This window comes from Setaria viridis, chromosome 3 (assembly GCF_005286985.2).
Source record: "Setaria viridis chromosome 3, Setaria_viridis_v4.0, whole genome shotgun sequence".
Lineage (NCBI taxonomy): Eukaryota > Viridiplantae > Streptophyta > Magnoliopsida > Poales > Poaceae > Setaria > Setaria viridis.
The window spans coordinates 2,056,302-2,078,324 of NC_048265.2; the positions used below are offsets into that span (position 1 = coordinate 2,056,302).

The 22,023-nt window shown below is 50.9% G+C and overlaps 3 protein-coding genes across 3 annotated transcripts; 2 read left to right on the forward strand and 1 right to left on the reverse strand.

Moving 5' to 3' along the window:
- Positions 1-1,281: 1,281 nt before the first annotated feature.
- Positions 1,282-2,376, reverse strand: LOC117849938 (ethylene-responsive transcription factor 7). The gene has a single exon (XM_034731684.2). The coding sequence runs from the start codon at positions 2,024-2,026 to the stop codon at positions 1,445-1,447; it is 582 nt and encodes a 193-aa protein (XP_034587575.1). The 5' UTR covers positions 2,027-2,376; the 3' UTR covers positions 1,282-1,444.
- A 6,976-nt stretch (positions 2,377-9,352) lies between these two features.
- LOC117847754 (EH domain-containing protein 1) lies at positions 9,353-13,686 on the forward strand. Its single transcript, XM_034729031.2, has 16 exons — positions 9,353-9,704; positions 9,820-9,899; positions 10,109-10,177; positions 10,283-10,340; positions 10,422-10,471; positions 10,572-10,611; positions 10,723-10,784; positions 10,877-10,990; positions 11,390-11,492; positions 11,578-11,627; positions 11,726-11,854; positions 11,942-12,193; positions 12,393-12,472; positions 12,579-12,705; positions 12,800-12,943; positions 13,061-13,686. Exons 1-16 carry the CDS (start codon positions 9,359-9,361, stop codon positions 13,244-13,246), a joined length of 1,890 nt encoding a protein of 629 aa, XP_034584922.2. The 5' UTR covers positions 9,353-9,358; the 3' UTR covers positions 13,247-13,686.
- A 1,029-nt stretch (positions 13,687-14,715) lies between these two features.
- LOC117848087 (uncharacterized) lies at positions 14,716-16,166 on the forward strand. Its single transcript, XM_034729399.2, has one exon. The coding sequence runs from the start codon at positions 15,182-15,184 to the stop codon at positions 15,854-15,856; it is 675 nt and encodes a 224-aa protein (XP_034585290.1). The 5' UTR covers positions 14,716-15,181; the 3' UTR covers positions 15,857-16,166.
- Positions 16,167-22,023: the final 5,857 nt, after the last annotated feature.

Below are 22,023 nucleotides of genomic sequence, written 5' to 3' on the forward strand. Positions count from 1 at the left end.
TTACGCTTACAGGAGAGAAGGCTAACTTAAAAACACCTCAGCGATCGGTTTTAGTAATGCAGAGGCGATAGAGGAAAACAAGATGCAAAAAATGTTATGCTCTGTGGGAAGTGTGTGTTATGTATCTAAGGATGACAGGAAATGACTATGACCATTTACTAAATCGATTGCAGCGCATAAATGAACAGTTGTGGTGTTTTTCAGTAGTCAGTGGCTTTTGTACCGTCATTTTTTTTATTTTTCTTTTCCGTGTTCTTGTCTTTGATTTTTGTCTGCTTTCCTTCTAATAAAAATTCGGCAAATCTTTTCCCATCCGTTCAAAAAAAAGTGTAGCTGTCTTTTCTTATCTTACCGTATGCATACCTTCTTCCTCGAGTTAAGACCAACGGCATGCAGCACAATACACTATGAAGTTAGGGGTCTGGGAGAAGGAGGCATCAGGAATTGCTTTAGTTTGGTTGTCACGGGATCTGGCGCTTGTAGCCTTGTTTTCTTTGCAAGACGCTTGCTTGTCTTCGGCCATGGTAGCTCTCTAACCAATCGCACTGGTTTCAATTTAGCTTGGCCACTGATCCATGCACATTACCTTCTGCGTTGCAGGTTCCATCGAACCTATACGAGCAAGGCGTCGTCAAAGAAAATGCAGAGGGGCACGATAATCTTGGTGTCGTCCACCTGGCTTAGAAGATTGTATGATCACTAATGCCCCTGCTGGAGCCGAAAGTGATAATGTTTCGCCCTCTAGCCCACAGCATCATACGTCAAGTGGCAACTGCACTCCATGACCCATGATAGATATTGGTTGCCCGAGGTTATAAATCATTCATTTGCCTTTCAGAAAACATGAAAATCGTCTACAATGCAAGTCTTCTTCTCATCTAGCTCTTCCAGGGCCGCAGCTCCTGTGTTTGTTGAACTTGCAGTCCGCACAAGATTTACGTTCGATAGCAGCAGTGTTGAAATCGATGGGTGGGACTCGGGCTGCAAATAAAACACGGATAACATTCTCTCTCTCTCTCTCTCTCTCTCTCTCTCTCTCTCTCTCTCTCTCTGTCTCTCTGAATGGATTGTATGGATTGCTTTCATCTTTGCAGCTCCTTTTCTTTTCAGCTTGGTTCGAATTGAAAACATGGTTCCATTTTGTTGCCTGACAGCAAGATTCTGGTTGGGCGACGGTTTGATTACTTGCAGCACTGGAGCTGGAAGATGGTATCAGATCGAAATACAAGAGACATGAAAAAACCGAAAACTCTCGACAATCTGACCTGAACACTGCAGAGCTTTGCCGAAATCATCCATGTATTGCCATTCTTATCGCGTACAGAATAGAAGTACAGGCTCTATCTCGAGCACAGCTAAGTCAATCAGAATCTCGTCAAGAAAAGAAGACCAAAGCAAAATCGCCTTCTCTTTTTTTGCTGTTTCTGTTGGTGGATCCTATGGCTCAGAGCCGCAGTTCCGTGCAGAGTTGGAGGCCGTGGTCTTCGTCCACCGGCGCCGGGAGGTTGAGGTCGAGCCCGAGCGGCGCGCGCGACCGGACCGTGGAGGCGTCGTCGCCGTCGTCCACGACGGAGGCCGACGAGGCGCAGTCGCTGTGGCAGTCGGCCTCGGGCGCCGCCTTCCGCGGGGGACGCGGCTTTACCAACCGCCTGCTGCTTCGAGGAGCCACCGCCGTCGTCCCTGCCGCCGCCCTGGGCTGCGCCCCACGGGGCCCGCTGGAGGACTCGACGGTGGAGCTGGAGCTGCACGTGGGCGCGGCCGGCGCCGGCGCGACGGGGCGTGATGCCAGCGGGAGGCGGGAGGCGGCGGAGGGGAAGTTGGTCCTGGCTAGGGGCCCGCGCAGGGTCCGCGCGGCGACGTCGTAGGCCCGCGCGGCGGCCTCGGCGGAGTCGAAGGTGCCGAGCCAGACGCGCGCGCGCTTGGCCGGGTCGCGGATCTCCGCCGCGAACCGGCCCCACGGCCGCTTCCGCACGCCCCTGTACCGCGGCGCTGCCACCGGCACGGCCGCCGCCGTGTCGCACATCATCCTATCCTGCTTGTTTTCCGATCAGCTAGCTAGCTAGCTACCCGATCAGAAAAGGAACAACTCCTCGGCGCGCCGCGCGGCAAGCTGTTCGTCGTTCTGAGCTGAATTGAAACGCGCGGGAAAGCGGCGCTGCTGGCCGAGCCGTGAAGCGCGGGACGACGAGAGGAGGACGGTGTGGTGTGGTGTGGTCTGGCCGTGGAGGGGGGAGAGGCGGGGGGTAGAAGAAGGCGTGCGAGGTGCGGTAGGGGGAGGAGACGCGGCGCGGGCTAGCTTTGGGCAGCCGCTTCCCACCTTCCCCACTCCCTCTCGCCTCGCCATTATACTTTTCTTTTCCCGATTTGATTTCCTCCTCCGCGCGACGACCGTCGCCGAGTTCACTTTGTGCTCCCCGCGTCTCGTTGCGGGGCAGCAATAACACGTTTCGATTTGTTTTTCGGGGCTGCTGCCATCTCGCGGGTCGCTGTGCTGTCCACTACGTGGAGCGGACTCCGGCCGCACCAAGCAAAGCAAAGCCCCTCGCATTCACCTCGCACCGTCTGATCTGACGCAGGATTCGGATCCTATCATCCGTGCTGCAACTGCAATTCAGGAGAAGGTTAAGGCTGGGTAGGGTTACTCTTGCTTATTTTTAGCACGTGTCACATCGAATGTTTAGATACTAATTAGGAGTATTAAACGTAGACTATTTACAAAACCTATTACATAAGGGGAGGCTAAACGGTGAGACGAATCTATTAAACCTAATTAGTCCATGATTTGACAATGTGTTGCTACAGTAAACATTTGCTAATGATGAATTAATTAGGCTTAATAGATTCATCTCGTCGTTTAGCCTCCACATTAAGTTTTGTAAATAATCTATGTAATTCGATGTGACACATGCTAAGGGAACCAAACGCTCCCTAAGCAGTGGTAAAAAAACATCTGAATGTAAATGTCTGAAAGCATGGCATAGATTTTACTCTGGAAGTTTCACGCTCGGTTTGAATTTACAACGGCAGAAATAATCCAACTCCGCGATGGAATTAGGTTTCAGTGAGGGAGGAGTTGTTAACTTAGAAGGGACTTTACCGGGCTTAAAAGAGACGGCCTTGGGTTGGGTGATGTCTGCGGCGTGACAGTGCTCGCTGTATGGAATGGAAAGTGATAGTTTTGACAGCACCAAGTTAGGGACGTATGGCAGGTTAGATAGTGGGAACATCGCTGGAGATGGGAGGAGACTGTGTTGGAGCTGAGCGACATCTCGAAAGGAGCATGAGAGAAAAGTAAAAAACGGAAGGAGGAAACAAAACTACTAAAAGAGGAAGATGAATAGAGGAGGTCTTTACGTCCCATCTAGTGCCCAACTGCTGCCGGAGATCGTCGACAGAGATTTGTTCAATTTTATCCATGGTTGATTGCTGAGAATTAACATCTAATTACTCATCAATAATCCGAAGGTTCACGCTACTCACATTCATTTCGGTTAGGACCACGATTTGGGTGCAAGGGAGAAGCTAGGTAAAATCATTTGCACTGAGTTGTTTTGCCGTTGCAGTCACCTTGCCTAGAAAACTATCACATGGTGCCACTAGGTGTCTCCATTAGTCAATATACTAGAAAAGCTAAAACGTTGTTTGTTGCAGAGTCCCCCGCGTCACCCTCCTCGGGCGACACGGGCGGAGCCCAACCGCCCATGTCGCCGGCCCTCCTCCTCGTCCCCTCGACCTCGCCGCTGCCAGAGTGCCCTGCCGGAAGTCCGTGCGGGCACAAGGAGGGTAGCGGCAGCAAGAAGAACGCCGCGGGTGCAAGCGGCGGAGGTGGAAGGAGGCATGCGTGTCGACGCGGCAGCGGCGGCGCGTGGAAGAGGCCCGGCAGCACGGGACGCAAGCGGTCGAGCTACGGCGGCGAAGGCGGCCTGTTTGGCAGTGGTGCAGCGGACGCCTCAGCGGTCCTAAGCCACTGCGGGGGGTGACGACCGCACGCGGCAGCCGCCGCTTGTGCACCGACGATGCGGTGAGGCATCGTGGTGGCGCAACCGAGCGTGGTCTACCTGCGGCGCGAGGAGGCACGGCAGCGACACCGCCCCCGGAGGGCTTCCATGATTGTCGTCCTAGGAGTGCCGGGTTGTGTACATGCAGTGGCTAGGGGTGGGATGCTCCGGGTGAAAACTTTTGCCGGCGATCTTGTTGGTTGCGATGGCGGTGGTGCCTTAGGGCGTCGTTCTTCCCGTTGGGGGCGTCATCTTGGAGCTCCATCCCTACTGCACGGAGTTATTTGGGTGAAAACCCTGTCCAGATTTTAGACGAGCAACGGTGACGCCACATGCGTTGTCCTCTCCTTGGCAGCTTGTGGCATTGCTGGTGACGCATTGATCATGGGAGACTGCAGTCGGTGGCGACGGCCACGCCGCGACGGGCTTGCAGTGCGGCAAGGCGGTATGGTGCAGATGGCAAGCTTGACGGGGGTTGCTGAGCTCACGTGAAGGCTTTCGCAGTTCTGGTGGTGGCCAGGGGTTGTCGCATTTTGTCGGGTTGGCTGCTTGCAGCGGGCCACGACGGCGGTGTTGCTTGGCAACTGTCAGTGCGGTATGGGACTGCATCAGAGGACGACGCTTGCAGCAATGGCATCGTGGGACGACTAGGCTTGTAGTGGATTGTGTCAGGTTGCTCAGCTTTGTTGGGCTACTCCGGTGCAGTACATCGTCAGAAGATGGCATAAACGACTACTTTAGCCTGCTAACACGGTGGCGGAAGCTATGTGCTTGGGCGGAGCAATAAGGCGAAGTCGACCTGCGGCTGCGGCGGCTTGGCTATTTGATGGAGACCTTGGGAAGCGGGGCAACATTCCTCACCATTCTGATGGCGATAAAAGAAAGGGATCCGTGACATGGAGTACTGTGGCGGACGTGGCGAGGTCCCCGCGCACCGTGTTTCTTCGAGGTGACGAGAGCGATGTGGAGTCCAACGGAGGATGTGGTGAGGCCCCTCGCGTTTGTGTTATCGTGGTGGCGACTGCGAGGTGACCTGTGAGAGGTCCAGATCTGGTGGTTTCACTTTGTCGCGTGGAGTGTGGTGTTGCAGCGGCACTACGGTGAACGGTCCCGCATGGCGGTGGTCTTCTCGGTGCAGTGCATGTTGGGGATAGATCCCCAGTACCCGCAAGGAAGGAAGAAGACGAACTCCTACTAGAATTCCCCTGTAATCCTACTAGGACTCTTCCTTGTAACCGACTAGTAATCCCGTCCCCTGGAGTATATAAAGGAGGGCAGGGGTCCCTGGATCGGTAGGTCAAGATCTCATAGAACCACCAAGAAGATCAAATCCTCAACACCAAACAACACTGAAGTGCAGGGCACAATATACAACACCCCAAACATGACGTAGGGTATTACACTACTCTGGCGGTCTGAATCTGTATAAATCTGCGTCTTGTATCCTCGCTTTTACCATTGAGTTCGAGGTCCAGCGATCCTCCACCAACCAATCTACTACCTCGCGATACCCTCGATAGGTTGCTGGGTATAAAACACCGACATCTGACGCGCCAGGTAGGGGTGATCGTCGAGATCATCGGGCGAGCTTGAAGGACCTATCATCAAGATCAATTTACCCGGCGCTTGGCGGTTGCACAGCTCAACTTGCCTCCGCATCGAAGTCAGGACCCAAAATTCCAACAGAATCCTTTTCCTCAAATCCCTTGACCGATTTAGAGTAGAAGCCATCGTCAACCTGCGCCAGATTCCGAGTAAGAAGCCAAAGAATTAATTTTGGTATTCAAGTTCGAAGCACAACGCAAGTACTACTCGGTATCGCTAAGCTTCTCATCTACTTCGTTGCACTTACTGCATCGTTGGAGACTTCTCTCGTGTCGCTGCTGATCCAAGAAAAGAGAAAAAGAAGAAGCAAACCACGTGAATCGAGAAAAACTAAAGAAGCTTTGTTGTTTGTGCGGTGGATTGATTCTCGTCCAATTTAAGCGCCACCGCTAAGTGCACACTAAAGACTCCAAGTGCTGCGCGGAAACATCCAACAATCGCCGACGACTACTTTGATTACTCATCTCGACTAGAAACTAATCGGGGTCTGGGTCTCACACCATCGACAACTACTCGGAATCGACTCCGACTAGTCGGCTTCATCAATAACCGTTGCGGCTTCACGACGACCGCTACGGCTTCGTCGACAATCATCCACGAATCAAGCTAAGTCACTTTTTTAATTATTTATATTATCTTAATTTTTTGGCTTGTTTTCCACATGATGTGCAACGCCCAGAGTAATTATTTGTGTACGCCTCTCAACAGGAATTACCCACCAGAGCTACACTTTACCAATTATTGTTGGGGTATGTTGACCAACCGCCACGGGCTTGATACATCGAATTACAGAGGCTATGGCCACGAGTTTGGTGCATCGAGTACTGGAGGCTCACTGCGACTACACCATAAGGAGGCACAGATCTTATGCGCGGCAACACGCACTCTTCTTGTCAAAAGGCAGAAAATCACATCGACTACTTTATGCGCAATCGCGCTCTCTTTTTGTCGCAATGTCGACTAGTTATTTTTATGTCTCCTCTTACGGTTGTTAATCTACTCTAGCAGAACACACATTAATCTGTGAAAGCCTCGAATCTTCTGTTATCCCCAAACGCTAGGACGCGAGACAAAGATCTCCGTAGCAGCAGTGCCAATACGCGTACACGAGATAAAGATCTCACATGCAGTAGCAATGGCTAAACAGGGACTGAGAGCGTAAACGTAATAGGCTAACTACTTGGGAAAATATGGTCGAAACAAGAGCATGACACACAACATTTACATTATATTCATCACTGAATAATTTTCAGTAGTTCCAAATTCTACAAATATGCTACATAATGTATGCATCTCTTTTTGCAAGTCAAGCTTCGACGACAACTCTCAAGGACGCTCAGCGTACCTCCAATGGCTCCGCTAGCTCCCAAGCTCGGGGGCTAAGCGTCAATTACTACTCGGAATATTTCCAATGGCTAAGCTAGCTTCCAAGTTCGGGGGTGAAGCGCAAAATAACTACTCAACATGGTTCCTACGGCTCACCTGACGCATAAGCTCGAGGGCTGGACACCGCAAAACTACTCAGATGATGATTGACGTGAAGACTAAACTCACTAAACCCTTGATTGATTATTTAATCATTCCAAGGCTCGGGGGCTGATAAGCTACATCCAATAGTTAATTTTTTTCAAGATGAAAGAAAAAGATTTAACATTTTATTGACCCTCATCCTGATTCTTCGGTTCAACCTAAGACTCGGAGGCTACTCCATATGGAATGAGACTTTCGCCGCCCTCCATATCACAATGAAGATTACAAAATTAAGACGATCAAGGGTTTGAACACACCATAGCCTCATGGTAGCTTTGAAGAACTTTGAAGATTCAGCCAGATAAAGTACTCGAGAAGCACTAAACTACTCGGGGAGGATCTGAAAAGTACTCAAAAAATCTGCATTCGACTATGAAGCGCTCGAAGACTTGTCGGGGATAGATCCCCAGTACCCGCAATGAAGGAAGAAGGCGGACTCCTACTAGAATTCCCATGTAATCCTATTAGGACTCATATCATGTAATCCTACTAGGACTCCTCCTTATAACCAACTAGTAATCTCGTCCTCTGGAGTATATAAAGGAGGGCAGAGGTCCCTAGATTGGTAGGCCAAGACCTCATAGAACCACCAAGAGGATCAAATCATCAACACCAAACAACACCGAAGCGTAGGGCGCAATATACAATACCCCAAGCAGAACGTAGGGTATTACGCTACTTTAGCGGTCCGAACCTGTATAAATCTGTGTCTTATGTCCTCGCTTTACCTTCGAGTTCGAGGTCCGGCAATCCCCCCACCAACCAATCTACTACCTCAGGATACCCCTCGGTAGGTTGACGGGTATAAAACACTAACATCTAGTTTGTTTCTCTCGGTTCCCTGTCAACGCGAGGTCATGCCTGGAAGTTTCGACGACTACATGAGAGTGAGAATGTTGGTGGATGCCGCAATAAGGCTTCGGTTCGGCTGCCGTTGTCGAGTGGAGTGGTGCAGCCGCGTTGATGTCCCAATCCAACCGGTCAGGTTTGGCGGTTTCTAATTGAGTGGCTACCCGCTCTGATGTCCCAATCCAACTGGGTGAGTATAGTTGTTTTTCCTTTCTTTTCTTTTTCATGCTTATGGCATCCTAGGGCCGTAGTCTTATATTTTTTCTGCTATATCAATAGAAACCCGCATTATCTTGTTAAAAAAAACTAGGTATATCCGTTGTCTAGTTTGAAACTAAACGTTACCATTTCTTAATCTTATATTTCCTACTATGCATCATGCATTAAAAAGTAGATGTACCGTGGGGGTACGCGGAGAGCAACGTTGAATTGAATTGATCACACTTAGAGTTACAAATTGATGTACACATCGGCAGCACGCATCATCGGCTTATCGAATGAGAGACCCCAATCCCAATGCTGAGATCAATCGTTCCCCGAGCAGCCAAACAAAACGCCACGCTGCCCCTTCGGCCTAAAATTAACAAGAATCTGATCCTGGAATTCGCTTTGGGTTGGGCATTTTTGGAATGAAACTTTGCCGCCCGCCCGCCCTTGCATTCAGAGAAGAAAGAAAACGGCGGCGGGCAGTGACCCACTTGTCACGACGACGGCGCAGGGCAATCCGCAGCCGCCTGCCGTGCCGTGCGGTGCGTCGGCCTCGGCCAACCCAATTGCAGAAAAGAAACGGCAATTGGCGGCAGCGTCGGGAGGCACGCCCCACCACTCAACGTCCGGACGTCCCAACCCCAACACGACGGCTCCCACCGGCCGCAGCCGCACACCTCACCCGATCCCCCCGCCGCCGACCCATCACCATCCAGACGGTGGCCCCCGCAACCACCGCCGTCCGTCCCGCGCGTATCAGCGCGAGCGGCCGGTCGCCGCCACCCACGCGGGTCGCGGGGCCAGAGGAACCGCGCCGCGTGGTCTTGGTCACGCACTCGCGAGTCGCCCGCCGCCCGAGGGAGGGCACCCGCTTTTTTTTTTTTTTTTTGAAAGCAGGGCACCCGCTTTTTGATGTGACGCGACGCGACGCGCTGGGATCATGCGCGGTGGGAGGCAGGCGAGGCGAGGCCGGGCCGGCGGGCCCCGCCTTTGACCGCCCCCAAACGCGCCGCACCCCCGCGAGACCGGGTCGCGCGCCAGCGCGTGGTGGCGTGAGCGGGGCGCGCCGCGCGCGGGAGGAGATAGCGATGGTTTGGGCCGAATCCGACGAGTTCTTTCCTTTGGGCCACTTCTATTGAAGCCCATGGTTTCAAAATCTAGGCCTGCTAATGAAGCCCATGGTGCCTGGTCAAGGCGCCACTTGCCAGCGCCCGGCGCGGCCGATGGGCAACGCCGCGTTTGCCGCGGCGGCGAGCCACATTAACCCGCGGGAAGAGGCTCCCCGCGCGCGCCTGCCGTGGCATTCTCTGATTCTCCTTCAGGCACGAGTTGCCTGCCTGGCCTCCCCGGGGCCTCCTCCCTCTCCTCGTCTCTTCTCTCCTCTCCGAGGGGCTCCGGCAGAGAGGGAGGTGAACGAGCCGGGGAGAGAGATGGGACCCGACTCGTCGCCCAAGAAATGGAACCTCAAGGAGCAGCGCAGCACCTACCTCCAGTGGTTCTCCCTCGCCGACGAAGGTTTGCTCCACGATCCGTCGCACCTCCATGACAAATTCTAAATCCGTCTTGCCGATGAAAGAATGAATGAATGTTGCTAAATTTGATTTGCGCTGGTATGGTTCCGCGATCGAAGACGGGGATGGGCGCCTGACGGGGAACGATGCGCTCAAGTTCTTCGCCATGTCCAATCTCTCTAAGCCCGAGCTGAAGCAGGTGAATTGGCATACTCATATTCCTTCAGTCAGAGCAGAAATGCAGAAATTATCTGCAATTCTGCATGCATTGTAACACGACATGATCCATTGTGAAGAAACATGTGATGGGTTCTTTTCTCCTGATGATCAGTTTTCCAACGATCAAAATGTTCCCTGATTTGTTTTCCGTTTACCACAGTTACTAAAACGTTCCCTTCGGATCTTTAGGTTTGGGCAATCGCTGATTCCAAACGTCAGGGATATCTTGGATTCTACGAGTTCATGACCGCTATGCAGGTTTGTACACCATACATTGATTCTGGGCCTTCTTCAGTCTGATCTCAGCACTGCATATATGGACTTGTTTTTCTACGCCATGTTAAACTTGATAGCAACGTGCAGCTGGTTTCTCTCGCACAAGCAGGGAACGAGATCAGTCCAGACACCATTTCAAGTGCAGGTAAAGCAGATTCAAAGTAGATTAAATTACTAATGGAATTTACCTGAAAAAAAATTCGCTGATTGCTTTCTTTTGCTTCAGATTTGGAGAGGTTGCAGCTTCCCACAATGGAAGGTCTGGCTAAAAAACTAGTATGTCAACGTTACCTTTTAGTTAACTTGAATCAAAATGCGGCAATAGCACATCACCTCATTTATTTCTCCCTTTTCTTTTCCTATACGATTCTCAAAGAAAAAGAATTCTGGGGGCAAGGGCGAGTCTGCTATTGTAGGTATGTGTTGTTACCTTAAAACCTAATGGAAGTCCTAACCATTTGTCAGTCTAGTACTCTAGTGTGTAGATTGTTTCCGAGATCTCACTGGTATTCTCACCCATTATGCAGCATGTCATCCATCAGAATCACCTATACCAGCCAGCTGGTTTAACTCCAAGTCAGGAAAGAAGGTGCGCCGATAACTAGATGCACACAAACGATTCAGATATTATTTTTCAGAGTTTTACGTTGTACTCAATAAGTATATTCATTACTTTTACAGATTCCTTTAAAATCAGTTACTTCAATCATTGACGGGCTAAAGAAATCATACATTGAGAGGTTGAGGCCTTTGGAAAAAACTTATCAGTTCCATGACTTTGTGTCTCCCTTGCTGGTAATTATCATCCCTTTTTTCTCTCTTCAGTTTTGTTTCACAACAGAAGATACATCTGTTAAAGTATCGCGCTGTGCTCTTTAGATTTCAAGAAAAAACACATAATCTCCTGCCAAAATTTAAAAAGCTCCCAATTTAAAATATACATAGTTAAATAATAGAAAATAAACAAAATACTGGCAGAAAATGATGTCAGATATTACCCAAAAACTACCTTGGTATGTGTGATGTCAAAGGAAACAATGCATCTGCAATTTATGCTTTGCGTTGCTCATTTCTACAGCTGCAGTAAGAGTGTTGCATGGAAAAAGATAATACGTGATATGTTCAGACAGTTTACATGATTTACTATATATAGAGACTTCTACATCATGACTTTTTAAGATATCATATTTGTAGACTAGCAGTGATTTTGATGCGAAGCCAATGGTCATGCTGCTGGGTCAATACTCCACCGGAAAAACAACCTTCATAAAGCATTTACTAAAGACAAGTTATCCAGGTGACTAAGATGAATAACCCATTGTTAATTATCTCACTTTATCTCTTGAACATATTTAACAATATCTGCAACCTTCCTTGTGCAGGCGCTCATATTGGACCAGAGCCTACAACAGACAGATTTGTTGTCATCACTGTAAGTTCTCTCAGACAGCTATGATACTTTGATTCATTCAGTACATATATTCTTCATTCATCTTCTCATTCCTATGACAAATGTTTCTACCCCTGCAGTCTGGACCAGATGAAAGATGCATTCCTGGAAACACAATTGCGGTCCAAGCTGACATGCCATACAGTGGCTTGTCATCCTTCGGAACGGCATTTTTATCGAAGTTTGAATGTTCCCAGATGCCGCATCCAGTATAACCTTTTTCTTGCAATGATTATTTAATTTGACTTTTGTTGGTTTTCCTTGTGGTAGAAACTAACTTTCCATTCTTTGTGAAGTTACTAGAGCATGTAACCTTCGTGGATACTCCTGGAGTTTTATCAGGGGAAAAGCAGCGAACACAGCGCAGCTATGATTTCACTGGAGTTACATCATGGTTTGCCGCCAAGTGTGATCTTATTCTTCTCCTATTTGATCCACATAAGCTTGACATCAGCGATGAGTTCAAGCGTGTGATTGGGTCACTCCGTGGGCATGACGACAAAATACGCATAGTTCTCAACAAGGCAGACCAAGTTGATGCACAACAGGTGAATATTCCTGCTTATCGCCATGCCATTTCCCTATCCCTCAACACGTCAGGGTATTCAATTTTCTTGCTCCTATAAGGACTCTTGAAATATACGACAACAGAAACGAATCTTATGTTTCGGAACTTTGTATTTCAACAGTTTAGCCCTTCTAAGCTATTCAGTGTTTTCTGATAGGAAAAAAATTCATATTTTTCAGCTAATGAGAGTGTATGGAGCACTATTGTGGTCTCTCGGGAAAGTCCTGAACACACCAGAAGTTATGCGTGTCTACATAGGGTATGTCTATCCCCACTGGAGATCTAACATTTGGCAAAATATCGACCAGGTATTACCATGATGCGTTGGTGTCACTGAAAAATACTAAACTAAGTACCTCTTCTAGTTCATTCAATGACAAGCCGATCAGGGAGACAGCTGCTGGCCCACTGGGCATGGAGCTATTCCAGAAAGAACAGGATGACTTGCTCTCCGACCTGAACGATATCCCTAAGAAAGCTTGTGATCGTCGGGTGAGACACATCACCGTATTCAGAAACTATGTTTGCTGTTTCAATTTCACTTGTGCTAATCCATGTGATGACCTTTGGACATTTGGAATGCCAGATCAACGAGTTCGTGAAGCGTGCGAGGGCTGCCAAAGTTCACGCGCACATAGTCAGCCATCTGAAGAAAGAAATGCCTGCACTGATGGGCAAGGCCAAGGCTCAGCAGAAGCTGCTCGACAGCCTCGATGAACAGTTTGCCAAGGTTATAACCGAGCATTGCTCATTGCTTACACTCATACTCACTGTCTCTGAAGCTGAATCTACACGCACTGTCTCTGAAGCTGAATGGTTCCTTTTGTTTTTGCCGTACCATATGCAGGTCCAGAAGGAGCTGCACTTGCCGCCAGGGGATTTCCCCAGCGTGGAGGAGTACAGGGAGCTTCTAAGCGCCTACAACTTCGACAAGTTCGAGAAGCTGAGGCCAAAGATGGTCCAGGGCGTCGACGACATGCTGGCCTACGACATTCCAGAGCTCCTGAAGAAGTTCAGGAACCCCTACGACTGAACGAGGAACTCCCCGAGGTGGCAAAGCTGCTACGGCTCGTCGTGGCTGACGGGCAGACGGATCTGAGAAAGGGTTGCCCGTTGTCAGTCAAATCCATCTCTTTCTGTTTCTGATTGCTCAAATTCACAGCCTCTGTGGCTATCGGGAACTGGCAAGTGGCAACTAGCATCGTCTTTCCTGGCGACTGTTTGAGCTGATGTGAGAAGGTTGTTGAAGCCTCCTCACTCACTGAGGATGGGGTTGATCGGACTTGGGCCTCCAGGTCTCACCTATCTGCATTGGGCTGGGCCCAGCACCAAATCACTTCGTCTTCTTTTTCAGCCGTGTCTTCAGTTTTTTCACACCCACCTACCTCGTTTCTTGCCGGCGGAGACCGTAGAGTACGGCTGGACGGTGGACTAGCCGGAGAAGAGGTGACTCGAAACAGGCAACATTATCAACGTCTAAGCGGTGTTTGGTTCCTACAGCGGACTAAAATCTTAGACTAAAATCTCAAACACTATAACTAAAAGGTGATTAAAATCCTCGAGCCCTTCCACCCCCTCCTAAAATAGACCTACCGCTCGCTTCCTAACCCCCCTCCTAAAATAGACCTACCGCTCGCTTCCTAACCCCCCTCCCCTGACGCCGGTGGCCGAGCCCTCCCACCCTCACGCCTCCCTCGCGCTAGAGGGTGGCCATGGTGGGCGTGGGGCTCCGCCTCCCTCCTAGCGAGCGGCGACGGGAGGGTGCTATGGCGGGCATAGGGCTCCGCCTCCCTCGCGCCGAGCGGCGATAGGAGGGTGCCGTGGCGAGCGTGGGGCTCCGCTTCCCTCGCACCAGCGTTGGGCTCCGCCTCCCTCCTGGCGAGCGGCGACGGGAGGGTGGCCATGGCGAGCGGTGGCGCACTGGCTGGCACAGGGGCTTCAGTCTCTAGCGCCAGAGGCCATGGCGCAGGGTTAGGAGAGGTGAAGGCTGGAGCTGTAGAGGTGAGGATGGTTTGGTTGGGGGCGATTTGTTTTTGTGGAGAGATGCGGACAAATTTGGCTGACGCAACTGCACAGCTCGGCTCTGTTCGTGTATGCCTGGAGTGAGAAGGAGAAAGGAAAAGAAAGGGAGAAGAAGGGTAGAAATATCTTTATAAGGGTAGAAATCACTTTGTTCAACAGTATTTATGGATTTTAATTTATTTTAGTCCATGGAACCAAATAACTATTTTAATCTACTTAGTTCATGGATTAAAGTTGGACTAAGGAAGCAGGGGCTAAAGAGCCCTACGCTTTTTTTATATAAAAAAAAGAGCCCTATGCTTTCGATAGAAGATGAAAAGAAGAGAGAGAGAGAAGAGAGTGGCACGGCGACCGTAGGTCTGAACGAACATGCGTAACCATGAGGTCCGTGCACGCGGTACACAGACAGCCGTGTGCCGTGCCGCTGGCCTGTCCTGACCTGACCGTCTCCGTTTACGTAGTCGTAGCAAAGACCTCCGTCGCCACCACCCAAGACATCCGTCCCCCTCCCCCAACCGGACGGCAACGCAGGAGAAGAGAAGGGGAAGCCAAAGCCAAGGCAACCGAAACCTCTCCCCGTCTCAGATACCCAGCAAGATTCCCATCCCAACTTCCCCAAGTACTAGAGGCAGTTCCCACCCACCAAACCCAACTCCACAACCTCCCCTTCTCCTTCCTTGTCGAGCCCCCCCAGGCCCCCAGAAAGGCAAGACCCCAGCAAACCCTCAGCGCAGAGGAGGGGAAGCGGCACGAGCTGCGCGGCTGCCATCCCGCAGCTACTCCGAACAGCAACGTCGTAGCCGACGGGAGCCGTCGCCACCTACCCACCAACTCCGCCCGTCGCCTCCCCCGTTGGCTTTTCGCCGAGCAGTTGGTGGGCACCTAACCGGGCTGTGCTAAGGCGGGCGGGGGGAGAGCGGAGCCAGCGAGCTAGGGAGTGAGTGAGATGAAGAAGCTGTACCAGGGGAAGGGCCGCCGGGTGCACCCGGCGCCCGCGGACGCCGCGGCGGCGGCGGCGGCGGCCGTGGCGCTGCCTGCCGCCGTCCTGGCCCTGGCGTCAGCGCTGACAGCGGAGGAGCAGGAGGTGCTGGCCTACCTCCTGTCCTGCGGCGGAGCGGCGGGGGGCCGCCCGCGCCGCCGCCGCGGGCCCCACCCGCCCGAGATGGGATGCGGCTGCTTCGGCTGCTACAAGAGCTTCTGGGCGCGCTGGGACGCGTCCCCTAACCGCCACCTCATCCACCGCATCATCGACGCCGTCGAGGAGGGGGGCGGCGGAGGAGGAGTAAGCGGGGGCCCTGCGCGCCGCGGTCCGTCACGCCGCCGGCGCCGAGGCCGCCGCAGCAGCGATGCGGCCGACTACGAGGACGCCGCGGACGCCGGAGAGGTGGACGCCAGTGTGGACCACCACCACCAGGGCTGCGACGGCGGGATGGACCACCACGGCGAGTACGAGGGCGACGGCGACGACGAGGAGGAAGAGGCGGGCAGCAGCATGGACGGCGACGAGGATGACGCGTCGGTGGCCAGCGAGGGCGACGGCTGCGGCGGCAGCGCCGAGAAGAGCACGGTGGGGAGGCTGGTGCGCTTCATCGGCGAGAAGGTCTGGGGTGGCTGGAACTAATCCAGCGCACTCGCCTGTTCTTGTAGATTAGGGGAAGGAAGGAGACCACCAAGAAGGAGGGTCTCGTCAAGGTCAGTACCAGTAGTAGCTGTTTTGATCAAGAGCACCTCTGCTCTACGCCCTTTTCCTCTCCTTTCTTTTGTTCAATTTCTTGCACTCTGGTGAGCATGCGAGGATTGGAAGAAGGGGGAAGTTAACATCATCCCATCCAATTTCAGCTCCCCACCTTCATCCTCGTCTGTACCATATTTTTGCTCCTTTGGTTCAACAATGAACTCCTTGCAAGAGAACAAGCTCCCTTTTCCCTTTCTGCATGGTGTCAACTCTTTGGGCACTGACTTTTACTAGCACTTGGCAGCTGTGTTCTGTACTCGTGATTCATGTGTGTTGATTGATTGATTCTTCCTGCCCTGAGGAGGGAGGAGGAGGATGTTTGTTTAGCAAACCTTTGCATAAAGCTTGGCATGTCTGCAATTGGTGGTGGCATCAAGTTATGCCTGCCTCGTTGGCCACTTCTCCTCTACCATGGAAAGGGAAGCATCTGTGCAAAGCCATTGTGTTTTTTTTTCTTATGTTCGTTAAGTGTGTTGCCTGCATTAGTGGGGTTCCATCCATCTACCTGAATAATGGAATCATTAGGAGTAGTAGCATCTTTGATTTAGTCAGCTTGTGCTTATGCATCTCTGCCTCCTCCCCCACCAACGAAATTCCTGTTTCGAAAAACATGATACAATATATTGATATTGGACGGTGGAGCCATTCTGAATTATCAAGATTGCTCTCTTCATGTTGAAGAACAGCATGGTTCATGCTGAGTTTCTTTACTTGCCCCCAAAAGAATATTTTTTTCCTTGGCATTTTTCGCATCGGCTTTCGGTATAGTACTTGCGCCTTTCGTTGGGGAGCCTTTTGGACCAATCAATCGGTTCTTCGTCGGACGGCGCCAAAGGAACCACTGGAGCTTTCCTCTTGCGCTGCACCGCATAGGTGTACCCCTGTTGAAAGTAAAAGCGAGCGAAAGAACTGCCATCCATGCCTTGCAAAGCGAAAGTGAGCCGTGGGCAATACTGGTTTTCACCCTACTGACTTTGGCGAGGACGTGTACTCCACAAACCTTTCGCGAATTCATGACAAAGTTTCTGCCACTTTCAATACCGATCACCAGAGACTGATCCAGTAGTTACGCGAGCAGTAAATTGCATAGCACTGTGCGAGCACGTAGTAAGCAGGAGCAGGCGCGCGCCTCCACTGGCCATCTGAATTGGTGTCACTGTAGCAGCTCGGCTACGAGGGAAACACAAGTCAGTGCGGTTGTTGGGCGAAAACTTTGATCGCAGCTGCTGAAGGACAAAGTGAGCCGGTCGAGCGATGACACGCTCACACAATGCAGAATTTATGGGCACATCCAATGCTCTCTGCGTGCACTACGGGTCTACGGCTGCTGCCGCGCTGCTCCACTCCACCAGGGCAGGAGGACGACGGCGAGGACCTGCAAGGGCATTAAAGAAGGGACTTGATGACGAGCGAGCGATTTGGGCTTTTGGCGGCAGCCGATGCGAAAGCGAGAGAATGAGGTGCGGCGGCAGGGCGCTTTATGACGCAGGCAAAGTGCGACGCGAATGGCTCCCGGGTATCGGTGCCACGCCGCCAACCCTTCACTTGCTGCGGCTTCCTCCAGCTTGGTATTTTGTTTAAGGGGGGTGTTTAGATATTATGTGCTAAACTTTAGCAGTGTTACACCGGATGTTCGGATGCTAATTAGGAGGATTAAACATGAGCTAATTATAAAACTAATTGCAGAACCCTATGCTATTTCGCGAGACGAATCTATTAAGCCTAATTAATCCATCATTAGCAAATGGTTACTGTAGCACTACATTGTCAAATCATGAACTAATTACGCTTAACAGATTCATCTCGCGAATTAGACTCCATCTGTGCATGTGACATGTGCTAAACTTTAGTCTATGTTTAATACTCCTAATTAACATCCAAACATCCGATGTGACATGTGCTAAACTTTAGCACGGGTTATCCAAACACCCCCTAAGGTGTTCCTTTAACAGGATTTATCTTAGTTTTAGCTTCACTTATTTTGCATAAAACGAGACACTATTACGTGAAATTGTTTTGTAAGCCGAGCTTAAAATGAACTTAAAGTTAGGTGAATCCACTATTTTTAGCTTCACCGGTAAAATTGTTTTGGAGAACTTTCCCAAACGGTCGCTACTGCGATCTGGTCTCTGACCTCATTCGATTTCGGGGATGTTTTGAGAGCGATTCATCATAAATTTCAGAGGGCCGCAGTGCGTTCAGTCGGGGAGAAATGCGACCAGTCGCTCTCGCTGCGGCGTGGGCCCGCCTTGGTTCGTGGCGTGTGCGTGGCGGCCTGGCTCACTGCCTACCTGCTTTCCCTTGCCTGTGCCATGCATGCCCAGTCAGCAGCAACAGCGACAACACGGTGCAAAAGGCCGGTGAACTGATCTTGACTCTTTGACAGGCAAACGCTAGGCTTGCTAGGTACTTCTCCTTACTACATGGTAATCGGGTGGTTTGCTCCTTCTAGTAGTAAAAAATCACTCTTGCAGTCACTCTCTCAGTACTGGCAGGACATGTGTAGTACTGGCAGTACTATAGTAACCCTAGTCGAGGAGCAGCATATACTTGATTTTTGTACAAGAACACGGTACTGATGGTCGTACACTCCTCCAAACCGTGACCATGTTCGCATAGAGAAAGAAAGAAAGATTCTCCGTCTTGTTGGATTAGAAAACGAGAGCATTTCGCACATACCGATGATATACGCCGTTTAGGTCTCGTTGGATCAGGTCCTGTTTGGGAACATGTGTTCAAATTTAACCCAGGCTAAAGTTTAACCCCCCTAAAATCAAATTGGGATGTTTAGATACAGTGCTAAACTTTAGCACCTTGGTTGCTAAAAGATAACAGTGCCCCTTCTTTCCCTCCTCACTAGCACGCGCACTACCCTCTCCCGCTAGCACTTCTTTTTGGCGCCAACTTTCTGCTCGCGTTGCTTTGTTGCTCTGCTTTGCCCCTCTACCGTTTCTCTTTTTCTCTCATTTGGCCGTCGGTTTCCAAATAGTGAAGGACAAAAATATTTAAATTTATTTTCATTGTCATGAAATCACAGAAAAAATACATTGCATTGTCATTGCCCTTACAACACAACCATACACATTAGCTACGATCTATTGTACCAACCATTAGCTATGTCATCACGGAATTCATTCATGTTACAGTCTTCGTTACATGCTTGGGTATTCGTCGCATGTCCTTGACAGTTTGATGGTTCGGCCATTGGAACATAATTTTTATCACGATCGAACAAATCAAAGGCCCTATCGGCAATACCATTCTCTCGAATGCAATTATCAATTGCCATGCATGCTACAATTATTTTGCTTTGCTTATGCATTGGAAAACTCGGTATACCCAACAAAATCCTCCACTTCATCTTCAAAGCTCCAAAAGACCTCTTGATAACATTTCTAAGGGACGAATGTGCGAAATTGTTCATAAAGCAACAGAAATTGTTCAAACAGCCACAATGGCAATTCCTAACTAAACAAGATTGTTCTCCTTGCAATATCTCTTCAAGTGAATCAGCCTTCCTTCAGGAGTAGGTATGTTGCAGAAGAATTCCCTCTCATATGGATCTTTAAAGAGGTGTCTGCCTGCATAGAACTCAATAGTGTCAGGAGTTGCCCCACATTCTAAAGCCAACTGCTGGCACTTCTTAACAGACCGTGCCATCTCTTGCATCTTGCTCGGCTTCTGACTTTTCTCATTGATAGAGTTAGTAAGACTCTTCCCCACATTCTTGAATATACTATTAGTAGCATCTTCAGAGGCAGACCATTTAGCAACTAGAGTGCTCATCATCTTAACCATTGTGCTTTTGGATTTCTTTCCAGGACTAGTGGCAGTGGACCTGGTGCTAGTACTACTTGACCTCTTCCTGCTATTAGTGCTCATTGGGCTATGATCAAAGTCATAAAAAGACCCATCTTGGTCAACATCTTCTTCCTCTCCATCTTCAGCTCCTTCTTCCTCTTCCTCTTCAGCTCCAGGCATGAATGAGGTCGACCCATCCACTACAACATCATGGAACATTTCCTCAAGCTGATCAAGGTACTCTGGAGGACCATACTTTAGTTTCTTACATTCTGTTTCGCCCTGTTTTGCCCTGCAAATGAAGTGAATGTCCATATTAGACAATTCAAGAAGGCAACAACTTGACTGGATGCAAATAAAGTGAATATTTGTTACCTTTGTGTTTTGATCCCACCACCATTTTAGGGCAGAAATAGTACAATTGCAACAGATCAACATTGCCAACCACTAGTACATTACAAGTCATACACAATTATATCACAATTGCAACAGATGCTCATTGGCAAGCACTGGTACATACATTTCACATTGCATAAACATTAGACATTGCAACAACATTTCACATTCCAACCAGCCACACATTGCATATAGATTTCACATCAACATTGCATAAACATGAAGAAGAAAATAACTTAGAGCCGGGGAAAATAACTTCCACAGCTTCATCGTTGTTTCCTTCATCAAGATCGAAGAAATTTTCTTCCCCCAAGCCTTCTGCATCACCCACACTCGTCGTTCCTCGGCGACCTCCGCCCCCACCGGCATGTCCTACGCCGCCAGAGCCCCCCTTTGCCATGGATCCGCCACGGCCTACGCCATAGCCTCCGCTGCCGGCACCACCCTCGGGCACGGATCCACCGAACAAAGATCTCGTCGAACGCCCTCCACCACCTCTACCGCCGCCACCTCTGCTGCCGCCTCCTCGTCCTCCATTGCGAGGCACACGTAAGCCAAGGGTTCGACTGCCGCGGCCTCCGGGTACTCCGTCTCCTCGAAGGATCTCCGAGTACGAGTTGATGTCTGGGAAATCCTCCACCTGCGAGTTGAGGTCGAGGGCCTGCATGCCCGCTCAGGGAGCTCGAGAAGACTCCGCCTGCGAGAAGAAATCGAAGCCGCCAGCGGGGAAAGGCGGATCCGGCTGGAAGAAGAGGTCATTCAAGCCGTCATCGCGCGTGGCCGTCCATGAGCACCGCGCGAAGGTCGGGGAGACGGCGGCGCACTCCTGGCGGCGAGGAGGCCCTGGATCTGGGTTGGCGTAGGAAGAAGAGCAAGGATGGCGTGCGCAGTGGCGGGAGGGGAGGATCGGATGGTGCGGCGCAGGATGGCGGCATTCCGGGGAGGTGGCGGTGCACTCCTGGCGGCGAGAAGGCCCTGGATTTGGGTTGGCGTGGGGAAAGGAGCAAGGATGGCGCGCGCGGCGGCGGAGGAGAGGACCGGATGGCGCGGCGTAGGATGGCGGCGTTTCGGGGAAGCGGCTACGGGATGGAGTTGCGGCGCAGAGGAAAAGGGAGGCGCGGTGGGAGGGGGAAGAGGGATTGCGGGAGGGGCAACGGGAAAAAAATTAGACTGAGGACCACTTTTAGCTCTTTTAGCACAGTTTAGCACCCTTTGGTGGGGCTAAAAGAGGGAGCTACACTTTAGCACCATACCTTTATCATCCTTATTTGGCAATACAAGTGCTAAAATAGAGCTAAAAGTGGGGTGGCCTTCGAACGCTACTACCGCTAGCACTTTGTTTTGTAACCGTGCGCTTGCATGCTGCGATCAGCGGAATTTGACGGCGAGAGGTAAAGATCGATAAAAAAAGAAAGGGAAGGAAGGAAAGAGGACAAAAGCCGTGGACGTGGCGAAGCAGATGAGACGATAGGGCGATGGCCGATGTGATGATGCGGGTGGGGGCGGCGGCGAGCACGAGGCTCGGGGGCTCGGGGGCTTTGCCTTTTGTTCGCGTTGGTATCCTCGAAAGGCTGAGGCCCTCGCGTTTTCTACTGCCACGGGCGTTGGCGGTGGCGCCCCCAAAGCCGCATGCATCCCCCGAGCCCGCAGTTTTCTAGGGTCACCGGCCAGATATCGTAGAGAAGCTGGTGGAGACCGGTGGCCTAACTCTGGGGGACCCCATTCCATGGCCGTGCGCCCGGTGAGCCCGGCAGGCTGCTGTCAGCACTGCCACTAACCTGAATCTCGAGGGACAGGTGATATGCTACCCTGCAAATCTAGCACACCGTTCAGAACGGATTTGAATCCGGCATTAT